Source organism: Thamnophis elegans, chromosome Z (assembly GCF_009769535.1).
Source record: "Thamnophis elegans isolate rThaEle1 chromosome Z, rThaEle1.pri, whole genome shotgun sequence".
NCBI lineage: Eukaryota > Metazoa > Chordata > Lepidosauria > Squamata > Colubridae > Thamnophis > Thamnophis elegans.
In genome coordinates, this window is record NC_045558.1 from 21,929,398 (window position 1) to 21,945,363 (window position 15,966).

At 35.7% G+C, this 15,966-nt stretch overlaps 1 protein-coding gene across 2 annotated transcripts in view; it reads left to right on the plus strand.

The window, feature by feature from the left end:
- The window catches only part of MPP7 (membrane palmitoylated protein 7), an 89,692-nt gene extending 78,704 nt beyond the window's left edge, over positions 1-10,988 (plus strand). For both annotated transcript variants that reach the window (XM_032237789.1, XM_032237790.1), the window contains exons 13-17: positions 4,545-4,625; positions 5,198-5,291; positions 5,956-6,064; positions 6,535-6,678; positions 7,898-10,988. In XM_032237789.1, coding sequence (XP_032093680.1) covers positions 4,545-4,625; positions 5,198-5,291; positions 5,956-6,064; positions 6,535-6,678; positions 7,898-8,077 — 608 coding nt within the window. In that variant the 3' untranslated portion in view covers positions 8,078-10,988. The remainder of the gene's footprint in view (positions 1-4,544; positions 4,626-5,197; positions 5,292-5,955; positions 6,065-6,534; positions 6,679-7,897) is intronic.
- Positions 10,989-15,966: the final 4,978 nt, after the last annotated feature.

Genomic DNA, 15,966 nt, shown 5'->3' on the forward strand with positions numbered 1-15,966 from the left:
TTTTACTTAATAAGAACATTATCATTTTTAAAATAAACCTGAGTAGCCTTACTAATTTCACTGTTGGTCTGTAGAAGCCAAGTGCTTCCTTTTTTGTCCACATTCTGCTCGGAATTACAACAGCATTGAAAAAAGTAACATGATCATTTTTCACATAACCATCGCAACATCCCCATGGTCACATTCATATTAATGATGCTACAGAGTCGTGTAGCCTCCTTTTGTGGCCTTCTGACAAGCAAAGTCAATGTGGAAGCCAGATCCCTGGAACAACCATGTTACTAATTTAACAACTGCGGTGGTTCACTTAACGAATGTGTCAAGAAAGGTTGTAAAATGGAGCAAAACTCACTTAACAATTATTATCTTGCTTGGCAGCAGAAATTTTGGGTTCAATTGTGGCTGTAAATTGAGGATTATCTGTATACTATTTTGTCTTGGTTCTTGAAAATCTCACTAGTGCAGCCTTCTGGTTTTTTGGATTGCAAAATCTCCTCCCTTATTCTTCATTACTATGAGGATAATAATAGCAGTGGAGAAAGGCCCTCCATGTCGTCTTCTCTGTTTTTATTTCCTTTTAGAGGTGTATTTCAATCTATTGAGGTGGAGTGAGATGAAAAAAGGTACATTCTTCTTTCTGTTTTATCATTCTTCCAATACATAATTCAGCTTTTAAAGTAGTGATGTGTGTAGAACGTAGATGGTTTTGAATTTGAAATACCCTGTTGCTGCATATGAAACAGACTGTTTCAGAAGTATTTTTGGTTTGAAACTCTGAAAACAGGGATGTTTGAGAGCTTTAAAATAGTTGAAACAGCCTCTTTTGCATTTAAAATATTTGTGTCATCCGCAGAATAGTGCAAAGTCGAAACATCACAAATACTTTTATTCCATTCCATGCCAGGCTGTTTTGCTTTTCCTTTGCTTGCTTGCTTAGTTGCTTTGGCTGGTGACCTTGACACAGGCTTCAGTCGTGTGTGGCCGGTGATTTTATTATATCAAGAAGATAATTTTCTGATATATGGGCTAGTACGGGTCTAGAACCTCTTGCTTCAGCCAACTCACCGTGGCCAACTTGCCACGGGACAACTCACCCCAGCCAATTTGTCACGGGACAAACTCAATGTGATAAAAGTTATCTGCCACAATATGTTGTCCAGTTCCACAAAAATGAAAGTAATGTCAAAGAAACAGTGGCAGATTTTTTTTTTAATATAAATTTTTGTTTCTCATATATACATTTACAGTTATATGATCTCACAACTGTTATTAATAATATGTGTTTGTAACAATTTTTCTCCCCTGCAATTGACAATATAATTGAAATTGCTTTCTTACCATCCCATAGACCCATCTTATTTTACAACAATCCTACTTCTTCTTCCCTCCTTCCTTCCCTCCTTTCTTCTCTCCTTCCTTCCCTCCTTCCTTCCCTCCCTGCTTCCCTCCCTCCTTCCTTCCCTCCTTCACTTCCTCCTCCCTTTCCTTCCTTTCTTCTCTCCTTCTCTCCTTCCTTCCCTCCTTCCTTCTCCCCTTTCTTCTCTCCTTCCTACCTTCCTCCTCTCTTTTCCCTTCTCTCCTTCCCCTTCCTCTCCTCTACCCTTCCCCTTCCCTTTCCTCCCCTCTCTCCTACTCTTGCATTCCCTCCACTTCTTCCTCTGCTTTTCCCTCTCTCCTTTTCCTCTACTTTCTCCTCTGCTTCCTATCTTTCCTTCTACTCCTCCCTCCATCCTCTCTCAGGTAAAATTTATTGCATTGAGTTGTCCTGTGTAGAATTGTCCCACAGTGAATTGGCCACAGCAAGTTGTCCCTTGGCAAGTTGGCTGCAGCGAAATGGCTGTGGCAAGTTGGCCGCAATGCGTTGTCCCATTCTGGAGTAGTATTGCCACTAATGAAATAGAACTGCCTCAGCTATTATCATTAGGTCATTTCTCATGATGTTCCAAATAAAACTTCCTTCCTGTTAGCTGAGTCTCACACACACACACACAGATTCCAATTGTTTAGTTGTTTGCAGGTTTAAGGTTTAGGGATTTTTTTTATAGCTTGTGCTCATCCCAATAAATCAATTTAGAAGTAAAATGCCAGATTGTTAAGCAAAAAGCAAGTGGCGCTGAAAGGCATTATCTCAGGAGGGAGAGGGATTTTTTCCATAGATACAACAATCTGTCTGCTTATATAATAAAAAATTGGGATCCAGGCTAAATGTTTATTGAATTCTATGTGAGATATTTTCCCAACTCCCAAATAAAATCACTTGTTATCTGCCTGAGTGATTTCTGACGATCAGCAAAACACTTAACACAATTGTCAAATATGCACTGATTGTCTTAAAACTTTCTCAACAAAACTGGATATGTGGAAATCAAAATACGTATATGCATTTTTGAGGAGAACTTCAGCAGCATATGTATAGTTGATTTTTTTTTCTTATCTGAATATATTTATATTTCATTCTTTAAATGTAGCAGTAACTACTGAATGATCTGAAAAATAGATAATCAATTTCATTTACCGTATATACTCGAGTATAGGCCGACCCGAATATAAGCCGAGGCACCTAATTTTACCACAAAAAACTGGAAAAGTTATTGACTCGAGTATAAGCCTAGGGTGGGAAATGCAGCAGCTACCGGTAAATTTCAAAAATAAAAATAGATACCAATAATGTTTTTGAATATTTATTTCAAAGAAAAACAGTAAACTAGCAGTGTATTCAATGAAATACTTCACTCACCTCATGATGCTGATGTCCCGCTGTGATGATGATGTCCCGTGCAGCCGCGGGAGCGATGTCCCGCCTCCTATGACACACGGCACAGTGATTCCTATCATTGGATCACTGTACCAGAGGAGGTGGGACATCGCTATGTGGCTGCTTGCCATAACAAGGAGGAGGTGGGACATCGTTGCAGAGCGGCAGGAGGGGGAGGAAGGGGAATCGTAAGATAGCCCTGCATTACATTAGAACGTGAGGAGGGGGGATGGTGCGGTGCACGCTGCGCGGCAAACTGACACAGAGGGAGGGGAAACTCAGGAGCGCTGGGCCATTCACGAGTGTCACCCAGCGGCATGGCCCCGCCCATTTTTCTCCTCCATTTCGGGCAAATTTTTCACTGACTCGAGTATAAGCCGAGGCGGCTTTTTTCAGCCCAAAAAGTGGGCTGAAAAACTAGGCTTATACTCGAGTATATACAGTAGTTATTTGCTATCAGATAGAAAAGTAATAACCATGTGGCACCATTTCACAGAAACACATACAATAAACCCATAGCAATTTGACTTTTTGGGAAGAAAATTTAAAATTTCTTAAAAAGTTAAGATAAATTTAAGAAATATATGTTTGTCTTTATTTATATATTGTATACACCATTCTGAAAGGATAATAGATCTCATCAGGTTTTTTTTAATTTTCTTATGGTTAAGGGGTGTGCATTTCCTGATATTAGCAAAGTGCCCTATACTAAATCACAAGTAAAGTAAGAATTTGTTGTCATTAATTATTGGCTGATTAGTTTAATTGTATGAGGTATGTTCTGCTTGTTGTTTTAGCCTAATCTTTGGTCGTCGAGGAGGGCAGCATCTCCCTAGAATCCAGGTACAAATATAGGGCAGGTGACAATAGAGAAAAAAGTGGGAGTTGCCCCTTTTCCTATATACCTCTGGCTGGCTGGGGAATTCTGGGAATTTAAGTCTACCCATCTTCCAAGTTGCCACTTCCAAGTTGAGAAACACTGCTTTATACCAGTGGAACTTTGTTCCAAATAGAGAAGGGAAACATATCATAGCGGGAGCTAAAGAAAAGTTGGAGAGAGGGAAAACCATGAAATACTAATCGTGGCTTATATGTCAGTGTGCTTGAGAGCACCTTGAATAAGTTATTGGAATCCATAGGGCTCTTTAGCTAGCTGTAGCTGAAATGTATACTCATCATTAGACTTTTATAATGCATTTTAACTTATTAGTATTCCTCAATAAAGTGTTTCATGTGTTGCTCTTGCTTAAATTACAATTAACTCTTGCATAATTTGGAGTCTTGTTTGAAAGTATATTTCTTTCTGAACATTTTCATCTAAGCCCAAAATGCATTCCTGGATAGCACACAGCTTTTATTGAGGAAAACCAAAGATTTCTGAAACAGCTTCAGATGTAATCACACATTGCTATTTTAAGTCAAAGTATGGTACATATTAAATATACTGAGAAAAAAGGAAGGATATAACATCATGAATTTTGAGATTAGTACCAGCTTAATCTTCATATTCCATCAGCATTCTTTTTTAACATTAGCCAATTGACCATTCAAGGTTATGTATCTTTGGCAGAATAAATGACAGGCTATTGATTTCAGAGATAGTGAAAAGCCAAAATTTGGGACACCCATAGACTTTGGAAATCCTATCCGCCCAGTGAATACTGAAGACACTGGAGTTCTTCCAATAAAAAACTTTTAAGTAACATTTTGGATTTCTAAACAGAGCTACTGTACTACGTTATAATATTAATAATCAGAACAATTAACTGGAACACTTTTAAACTTTCAGGTCCTGTTGGTGTAGGACTGAATGAACTAAAACGGAAATTGTTAATCAGTGACACTCACCATTATGGTGTAACAGTTCCACGTAAGTGAAAAAGTCTGCTTTATAAATTCCTAATGTATGATTCAGCTTCCTTTTAATTAGCATAAATATAATCTGCTTGGAGTCGAATGTGGTAAGGATATCTGAATTAAGTTTTTTTTAAAGAGCCTTCCACTTCATGAGGAACATAAATAAATTGGCTCTATTTCTCTACTATTGCATAGTGGAAACAATAAAGGCAGATAAATCAAACATGGTCCTTGTCATGTGTCTTCTTGGTTTGCCAGTCTTCTACCAACTATGGAAATCACTAGAAAGGAGATTTAACATCAGAGTACAGCAGACTGAATAGTCAAATGTAATCGGATTATTGCTTTGATATAAAAGGTGCATGACAACAAGGAGAAGATATGTAACAACAAAAACCTATTCCAGATTAATATTTGAGAAGAGAGGATAGATTTCTTGTATTTAAATTTTCACACGAGTTTCTGAGAATTGAATTTCATCTACTTGAATTTCAACAGTTTGTTGGTAATTAAAACCAGTAGAATAGAACTTTTTGTTTTCATTTATTTTCAAAGTGGTTTTTAATGCTCTTTCAATAAAACCAGACACAACAAGACCTCGAAGAAGCCAAGAAAGTGATGGTGTTGAATACACTTTTATTTCCAAGCACTTGTTCGAGACAGATATACAGAATAACAAGTATGTGAGAAGCATGAAATTCATGTCTTATTTCTTGTGTGTGTGCCATTTTGCATTGCTAATGTGAGAATGTTCCTTCATCTCAGTGTTCTGCCAAATGCCAGAGCTAACTTGATGAGAATTCTTGGATGCCAAAACCATAGTTTAATTTCAATTTCTAGCACAAACCATATGTATTGCACCTCAGTGGCAACTTGTTTACTGAGCAAAATACAGATTACATGCCATCATTTGAAATTAAGTTTTGTCCAAAGACGAACACAAGATGAATATATCAGAAGTTTCAGTCTCTCTATTTAAAGGGTATTTTGAAAATAGAAAAGAATTAATCATACTTGTTTTGTAGCCAACATATGTATACTGTAAAGATTTATACTAATTGTTCTAGCATTGTTCAAGGCTTGGAAGCTGGAGAAATCAAGTTTTGAAACTTTATTTTTTTAACTTTTTAAATTTAAAATTTGAATTTAAAATGAGGTATTTTGTAATAATTATGATTTTTCATTCAAGTTTTAAACATTTGGATTTTTTTAAAAAAATGTTACTTGGCACTTGATTCCTTATGTCATCTTTGTCAATAGGTAGTGTTATCAGATTTCCTTTTTCAAAAAGGCATGTGGAAATAAGATTTGTAACAAATGTAAAATATTATTTTTTATTTCAGATTTATTGAATATGGGGAATATAAAAATAATTTCTATGGTACCAGCATTGACTCAGTTAGAGCTGTTCTGGCAAAAAATAAAGTTTGTTTATTAGATGTACAGCCTCATGTAAGTAAACAATAAGTATTTAATTTTCCTGCCATTCAGCTGATATGTTCTGCACCCTCGATTAACAATTCAAGGGGGAAATTACAAGTTAAAGAGAACTATTAACTTCCTAGCAACTGTACTAGAACTGTTAGCAAAATGAAAGTGTGGAACTGAATATTCAAATACATGTTTAACCTAAAATCTTGTTCAGAATTTACAACATTCCTTATTCACATTCACATTTCCAGTAAGGAAGATATTCAAGATACAGGACCAAAGATGACTAGCATTTCAGCAAATTTGAGTCATTTGAACAAGACATTGTATGTTATACTGAACAATTAAAATGCTACATAATTTATATTTAATAACAGTATCTGTTATCAGAGAGGAATATGCTACATAGAAACTAGAGAGGGCTTGTTTTGTTTCAGAGTAAATAATGTTTTAAAATAAACATGTTCACCTTAATATTTTCATCCCTCCAGACAGTGAAGCATCTAAGGACTTTGGAATTCAAACCATTTGTGATATTTATAAAACCTCCATCAATTGAGCGTTTAAGAGAGACACGAAAAAATGCCAAAATAATTTCAAGCAAGGATGAAAAAGGTGCTGCCAAGCCTTTTCAAGTGAGTAAATTTCCTGGAAATATGAAAATAAATCTTAATTTTTGTACCTTTAAGATTTGGTTATTTAAAAATACAGAACTTGATAAGTTTAGTCTACTTCAGCCCTGATTGCCCAATACATGTTTACTTGTAAAACTGATTTCCCCCCTCCCAAATTAAGTATGTTCTTTTTAAAAGATTTCTGTCTTAATTTTATATAGTTTTCTAAAAACAGTGACTTAAATATATTGAATGAGTTGTAAAAGGAGACCTAGGAATCTAAAAAGAAGGTTTCTTTGGATTCTTTTCAAAATTCCAAAAATAAATATAGTGTCTTACTGAATTCCCTTTTTTACAGCAGACCTAATTTTAGGTAATATGCATCTGAAGGCATTATTCATAAAAACAATTTAAATGCATTTCTCTAGTTCTGTTTCTAAGACAGACATTTTATAATTATCTATTAATATCTGATATGTATAAGAATAGGGATTGTTTGGAAGTTGAGTAGAAGAAAGTTTCAAAATAATCTGAATTTGAGATAACATTTTGTGATAATTATTATACTTAATAATTATTATAATTATTGAAATTAATCATTTATTAATTATACTTTTAATGAACTATTACATGTTAAATTTCCATCTTAAAATCAAATAGCAGTACTGAAAGAAACAATGTGAAGGCCCACTGATTTGCCATTTCTGGCTAGAGAAATCTAAATACTGGGCTATTGAAAGCAGGAGCAGTGTATGGGACATTGCCTTATACAGGTATTCCTCTACTTACAACAGTTCATTTAGTGGATGTTCAAAGTTACAATGGCACTGAAAAAAGTGACGACCATTCACACTTAACAACCATTGCAGCAGCATCATAGTCACGTGGTCAAAATTCAGACAGTTCTCATCTGATTTTTATTTATGACCATTGCAGAGTCCCTTTTGTGACCTTCTGACAAGCAAAGTCAATGGGGAAGCCTGAATCACCTAAATACTGTGTAATTAATTTAACAATCACAGTGATTCACTTAACAACTGTGGCAAGAAAAGTTGTAAAATGGGGCAGAATTCACTTAACAAATGTCTCACTAAGCAACAGAAATTTTGGGCTTAATTGTGGTCATAAGTCAAGAACTACCTGTGTAAATTCCAAGATATAAATTATAATTTTCTGTAAATCTAATAGTATTGTAAATTGATTTGTTTTTATATTTGACTAATCGCTTCTCTTTATTTAGGAAGAAGATTTTCAAGAAATGATTAAATCTGCCCAGATCATGGAAAGTCAATACGCCCATCTTTTTGACAAAGTTGTAGTGAATGATGATCTTACCACAGCATACAATGAATTGAAAACAATTTTTGACAAACTGGAGAGAGAAACATTTTGGGTCCCAGTCAGTTGGGTGCATTCATAATGCTGCACAAACGTCTTCATGGTAGTTAGCTGGGTCTAAGAGGATATATTGTTGCTGAGGTCTTTTTCTAGTTATGACATGTTAGATGAACATTGCAGGAGACGGTTGATCTTATTTTTAATTTGTTGATAATACAGTTTTCTAGGCAGCAGAACAAAGTAAAGCCTTATTTTTATTTAATTGTTTTTTAAATTGTTTTCTTGTGTTTTTTTAAAAAGCATCCTCAACTACTATAATACCATCTTTCATAAATAATTTGCACTCTCCATGACATTTCCTTTAAGCTTAGATTTAAGAGAAGATCTTAAGATTCAAGATTTCTGTTAGTACTATATGTGATTTTGGTTAGCACTTGAGAATATATTATAACTGGAGCATTTATTTTTTAAGAATATAAGTGTCCATTTAGTACTGATCTACAATGTAAAATGCAAATTGCTCCTTTATATTCATCTTGACATTGGGGTAAATTTAAGTTACTTTGGAGGAAAAATTAACTATTGAACTTTCTTTTCAATAAGAAATATGTCATCTTTTACATCCTAAGTATTTGTATATTGTCTTGTTGGATTTAAGACAATGGGATTTTCATTTAAATCAAACTTGAAATTGTTTGAATAATTCTTATATAAGAATAAAATAATGTGGTGGAGGAGCCTTTGTAATTGAGTTGGTTGTATACATATATTTATGTAAATACTTTATTAATTTAAATATATATCTTTCTAAAACTGCCTTTGAGAAGAACTAAGCAACTCCGTTTCAGTGTGAAAAACCTGTAAATCATTCCCATTTTACACATGTCATGGGTAATTAATACTTAAATCTGTATTCTGCCCAATGAAGAAAGAAACTTTAAAATTTTCTGTTGACACCAAATGATTTACTGGATGAGGAGAAATACATGTTATGTGTCAGTGAATTTGTCTTACCAAGAGCATGTGATGATTATGCATCATAACCTTAGCAGGCAAAAAGGAGGCTCACTTATTTTATGCTAACATATAAAGGATTAGCGTCATATACAAAGGAATTTAGGAATGTATAGATATATATACATATTTATGACAAAAGATCTAAATAGATTTTTTAAATATTTCTTGATGCAATTTATTAAACAAATCCATGAGTCTTTGTGATTTGAACACTGACTTGACAGTTCAACATTCCATGTAAATATTTTTGTTTAGGTAGAGAAAACTCACCAGGCCTTTGCCAAAGTAGTATAAATAGGTGGTTGCATTTATATTTTCAAATTATATTACACACAGGAAGTGCCAACAATTACAATGTAGTCTTGGAAATATAAAGTAGTTTGACACATCTGTAATTTGGCACCGAACATATGCAATGTACTCTTCAGTGTCTCAGGCTTTCTCGTACTTTGTGAATTAAATACGGTTTTCAATACCATTTCATTTGCATGAAAATACTGACCAGAATTAAAGGTAGTCCTTAACTTAAGACCAAAATTTGAACCAGAAGTTTGGTCCCTTAGCGATGCAGTTTTTAAGAAAGGTGTCACGTAACTGAATATGGTTATATCGCCATTGTTACCTCAATTGTTAAGCAAACCATGTGATTATTAAGTGAATCATGCAGTCATTAGGCAAATCTGGCTTCTCCAATCGATATTGCTTAATTGGAAGGTCCCAAAACAATCATGTGACCAGAAAAACTGCAGCTGTTGTAAAGGCAAGCCAGTGGCCAAGGGGCCAAATTTGAATCACATAACTCTGACGGTTGTGACAGTTGCAACTTTGAAGACAAAGCAAACTGAATGACTTTTGGTCAATTGCTCTCTCACACACCAACTCACCTCACAGAGTGGTTTTTGGGAAAATAGGAAGAGGAAGAAGTAGTACATACATTTGCTGCCTTCAATTATTTAAAATAACAAAGGTGGAATATAAATAAAATAAATACATTGTAAATCACTTTTTCCAAGGCTGTTGTAATTTCAGGCTGTCATTAAAGGGACATTTGTAAGTGGAGGACTACTTATCTTATTTCAGCTAAAATGTTCCATTTCAATTTTCTTGATTACATCATTATGGTTCTCCTAACTGTTAGGTCCTAAATGTCTTTGATTAGGAGTGGATACAACAATATCCAGAGTGCTGAAGTGCCTGGTACCTGCCAATGTCTACATTCTGAATATAAGATAATCCAAAGTGGTTCTTTAGAAATAGATTTTTCTTTTTGGATATAACATGAAAGGCTATTCTTAAAATGTTTTTTTGCTGAGAGTAAGTATTTGGCCTATTACTATAAAATATTGTCATAGCCCAGAGAATGAATCTCTAGACACATAAACTATATCAACAATTGTGTTCATACTAGTGATAGTGAAAATTATTAATCTGTACAAAGGGATTCATTTGTTCTCTATTTTGTAGGGGAAATTAACATCTTGGTAGCTTGGATGGAGTGGCCCAAGTTTGTTGGTGGCTTTGATGCTTATTTTAATGATAAAGTAATTGCCTTAGTTCAAGAGCACATGTGTCTATGGAGCTTCTTGTAAAGGAAGAGTTGGGAGGGAGAATTTAAGCACTGGAATCCTCTATGCATGCACATCTGGACAGTGATGCTTTGGATCATATATTTACAGCATCCAGAGGTTTGAATAAATGACGGAGACAATAAAGTCAGTTTTGCTAACTATGAAATTGACTATTTTACAAGACTCGGCAAATTGTATTGCATGGTTCTTGATCATTGTTTTTTTATATACTAAATACTAAATACAAATACCTGTATTGTATTTTTGCTGTTTTGTCATTGTAAAACAAGTTTTATACTGCTGGATTCAGAGCAATACTTGAAGTTGTCATCGATTTCATTTAAACTGATAATGTGCCTGACATACAACTCTTTCACCAGAAAACAATAAATTATTGATACAAGTTTACTCAAGAAAATTTTGGTTCTTAAAACACAAAATCTTATTTTCCTGGTTTTTAAATGGTTCCACTTAATACAACAATAAAAGTAAAATCAAATTTCTATTAGCTACTCCCCTAATAAAATAATTATAAAAGATTAAAGAATAAATACCTAAATTTCATCCATAGTTTTCTGGGAAGAAATGTATTAATTGACACCCACAAGAGTCAATGCTACACTCATTATAAACTTCAATCTGTGATTTTATAATTAAAAGTTGAGACTAATTTTCTAAATAATGTATTACATTCCTATAATTCATATTTGAAGATGGGTCCAAAATTAAGAATCCAGTTAGGAACAATCTGTGTCGAATTCCAACTATGAATACGTGCTTTTTTTCTGCAGTTTCTAGGAATACTAATTGGTTTTGGTTGTGTTCTGTAAAAAGGGGTCACCTGCAAAGGCTTCTTGCTTAGTTGGAGTATAGCATTTTTATGTGCTGCGCTACAATAAAATATGCGTTTACATCAACCAGGTATAATGGCTTTCGACCTATTTTCTTTGAATAGGTACAGTAATGCCCCCAATTTGAGATTACCTTTATTGTTAACAAGCTTGGAAATTCAGGTCACACATACACTATATTGCCAAAAGTATTCGCTCACAACTGAGTCTGATTGTGTGGATGGGTGAGCGAATACTTTTGGCAATGTATATATTACTCCAGTTCCCATTTAAAGTTCATGTCCTTTATGGCAGATTGTCACTTAATGGCAGATTGATTTAACAATGTCCTTTGTTAATCAACCATTGCAAGAGATCAGATGAGAATTATTGTATTTTGCTGCTAGATGTGTGGCCAAATTCTGTCCCATATGGTATGGTTGTTAATGAATTCTTGGTGGTGTTTTGAAATTTGAATTTTCTATACACCAGTATTTTTAGAAATCACTTAATTTTGGGCACTTTTTAATTTTTGTACATTTGCTATAACTTTCCTACACACAAACACACCTCCCTGTGTGTGACACATTGAGTGTCCGACTCAATGGCATGGTGCTCATCTCTGTTTTTTGGCCAAGGGAGCCAGTGTTGTCTGAACACAATTTCTGTGATTATGTGGCCAATTTGCCAAAAGACACGGAAGGCTATTGCCTTCCAACCAAAGTGGTACCCATTAACCTATTTGCATGCTTCATATTTTTGGTCTTGACTTCAAATCAAGTTGAGTTGGCCTGGCAAGGATACATATTATTCACAAGTAAAACGTTTAACAAAGCTTGGGAAACATTCATATTTCCAAAGACACTGCATTTTCTTATGTTATTAAAACCGATGGAATTTGACAGAACCCAGGCAAAATATTTCTACTCCAAACGCAAAATGAAATTTGGGCAGCCTTTAATGCAAATGTTTTATCTTTTTTTCTTTTAATAGGGCCTTGTATTATATATTGCATTGGCCAAAAACAATGAAATATAAACCTTTGAGGAGTTGCATTAGAAATAGGCAAAATATCAACGTGCTTAATTTTGCATAGAGCTCATCTAAAGGAATCATACAATTTTAAGTTGTTTTTTTGTACCACTGAAGTGGAACAGTAAAAAAGGGGATGCTGAGTTAAATGTGCAGTCATGTGAAAGGAGTGTAGGAATGGAAGGATGGAAGGTTTAAGACTTAGAAATGCATTTAGCGATAGCAATAGCAGTTAGACTTATATACCGCTTCATAGGGCTTTCAGCCCTCTCTAAGCGGTTTACAGAGTCAGCATATTGTCCCCAACAATCCGGGTCCTCATTTTACCCACCTCGGAAGGATGGAAGGCTGAGTCAACCCTGAGCCGGTGAGATTTGAAAAGCCAAACTGCTGAACTGCAGTCAGCTGAAGTAGCCTGCAGTGCTGCATTTAACCACTGTGCCACCTCGGCTCCTTAATTATATTTTCCCAGTGATATGTGGGATAGAAGTAGTTTGTTCTAGTGGTTAAGGTATCAGACTGGAAAGTGGAAGACCATGATTGTAGTCTTGCCTTAGCCATAGGAGCCAATTGGGTAATTGAACTATTCTCTTCCCTTGCAGATTGGTGGTTGTAGGGAAATTAAGAGGAAAAGGGTCTGTTGGGTTGTGTTCACAGCTTTGGGTTATTTGTAAAAATAATACAAGCGGAATACCAAAACAAATGTCTTGAACTATCTTGCAACTTTGATAGGAGATCATGCTGTCACGTGAAAAAGAAAGTGCACCCTCTTTGAATGTTTTGGTTTTACATATCAGGACATAAAAAGATCATCCAGTCTGTAGCAGTTATTAAAAGCAGGTAAATACAATCTCAGATGAACAACAACACATGACATATTACACTATATTATTGTGTGTTTTACAAAAAGAAAACCAAAATGGAGAGGCCATTTTTTCCCATATCATTCTTGCATTTTGTTATTTTAAATCCACTTTCAAATCAGTTCCACTCCTATCTAGCAAAAACCTTCTCTTCCCTAACATCTTAAAAGCCATCGAATGGCAGACACATTTAAATTAATTCCTGATCCATTGCTCACAAATATCCTTAAATATGTCCAATGTTAAAATATTTGGTTCCATTCTGTCTTAGTCAAATTTAAGTGTTCTTGTGCTTTAATTATAATATTTAGTCCTTTAGGTTCCCTCTAGTGTCCTGTGTTCAAATTCCCTTGCTATTGTGCTTTCTTCCAAGAATTCAAAACATATTTTTTCCATGGAAAGAATTCCCATGATCAAATCAAACTCTTATTTCAAATCCATTTGGACCTCTAGTCCATTTATAATTTTCCAAAATGAATGCTAGTCATCCTTTTACTTCTCTTATTTTCTTTTTTACCATTTCGGGTATTGAGTGAACTGCCTGATCACCCTTTTGTTGCTTATTTTCAAAAAATTGTGTAGTTCAACTTATCATTTTTTTTTGTTAAGGATTAAGAGAAAGTTCATCTTATAAACCCTGTTAATTAAGATGTTCTTTATAGTTGAAAATCAATTAATAAGCTACTTCCAAAAGTGATTAAAAATTAGGCTTAGCAGCATGCTGTGTCCTCAAGGCTATGTTTTATACTGAGCTTGAATCCCAGCCATTCAACTCACAAATTGGCAACAGAAACTTCAGCTCCTACAGTTTACTCACAAGGAGCAGCTGTCTGGAATGCAAGTGTGAATCTCACAATCTCATTTATCCAGAGAGATTTGGTTGGCCAGGAAATGTCAATTGGCCATCAATCTCACCCCAACACCATATCCACTCCCTCAGAGGCATCTAATTTACCATGACTCCTCACCAAATGTCCAAAGTAGAATCATCTTTTAATTCAATGAACTAACATTGCTCTTTCTGGGTTGCTTATACCTTACCAGTCCAATTTTTTTCTACATTTCACAGCCATGGATTCTCCCCCCCCTCCCCCCGGCAACCATTTCTGGCTTCTCAGAAACCATTCCAAGCTGACTGATGGTTGATCTTTTTGCAAACTGCCATTTTCTGCCTTTCTTCCCACCTTCATGGGAATCATCATGATGGTCTTAAAATATGCAAGAGCTAGTAGACAGTAAGCTCCTTCCTTAGCAAAGAGATGCAACTCACTTGGTGCCAAAGCATCCACAGCTCCTGAAGTAGCATTTCAGTTTTAAAAGGGGAGGAGGAACATTACCTGTAGTCTCATGTGACTTCATGCAATTTCTTCTTTGAAGAAAACTCAACACATCTGCTAATGTCCAAAGTAATTAAAACAGCAATACATCCTACTCTGGTTAGAATCTCTAAACAGTAACCATATTTAATTTATTGTCCCAAATATTGTTTCTAATTTAGCAGTCATTCTGTATTTATTCACCCATATGCATGCATACATCCACACACCCTTTACAAATCTAATAAAACACATTGCCAGTTGACAGTATGTCCAAAACAGCCTAGCAGACACATGCTATCTAAATATACTGAGCAAAGCTGACAGAAGTTTGGCCCAAGGAATGCTCCAAGCTTTATTCCTGTAACTGTTTAAAAATAAGTGTCTTTGTCAGACATGGCCCTGATGTCACCTGAAAGAACATTTTGAGCTTGCAAAACTGACACTGAAATCCTCTGCAGTTGGAAAAAATTCTCTGTGGCTAGATCAACATTGCTATAAATCTCAAAAGCTGTTTTGTGGAATGCAAGCATGATGTAGTCAGAAAGGGAAAGTACACCTTATCCAGAGTGAGAACACAAATGTCCTAGTTTATTTGGAAAAGAAAAGAGGAAAGTATTAAAGTAGCTGCTTCAACTGTACTTGGTTTGCTTTCTCTCCTTCCCTCACTTAGAAGTTTATACTGCATTATTTCTCAAGAGGTAAGCATGGAGTTCTTATGTGAGTCTGCCTACTTTACAAAAATGTCTCATTTTTAGCTTGGCCATTTTCCAGAGTGGGAGGAGGGAATGGTCACACGTGGGTTTTATCACAGCCTGATTGGTCCAAGGCTGAGAGGAAATCTATAAATACTGGTGCCTGTCCATTGCTAGCCCAGATTCTCTCAGTCTGGTCCAAGTTCTGTAGAGTAGTTTGTTAGGATTCTACTTGTTTTCTCCTTTTGGGTGAGTTCTATGCAATCTGATTCCTATTTGGCTAATTGGGCACTTTAAATCCTTTTAAATTCTAAATTGATCTGCTGTGGCCCCAAGGGACAGATCTCTGCCTCGGGCGGCTGGGGGAGGGCCCAGTGGGGCACTAGTCTCCCCCCCCCCGCAGGCCAGGAGCCTTAGCCTGTCCCCGGGTACGGGGGTGCGGCTCCTTTAAGCTGCTTAGAAGTGGCCGTTTTTGCAGCAGCAAAGTTACAAGTGGCTTCGGAGCCTCGAGGAGCGAGCGGCCCGCCTTACAGCTGATTGCTCCGTAGGGGACCTCGCTGCAGGCTCCTTTGTTTGTGTTGCCGTGGGGACAAAAGAGCAGGAGTGAGGAGAGCGTGTGTGTGTGCCGTGTGACTCTCCCTGCTAATTTT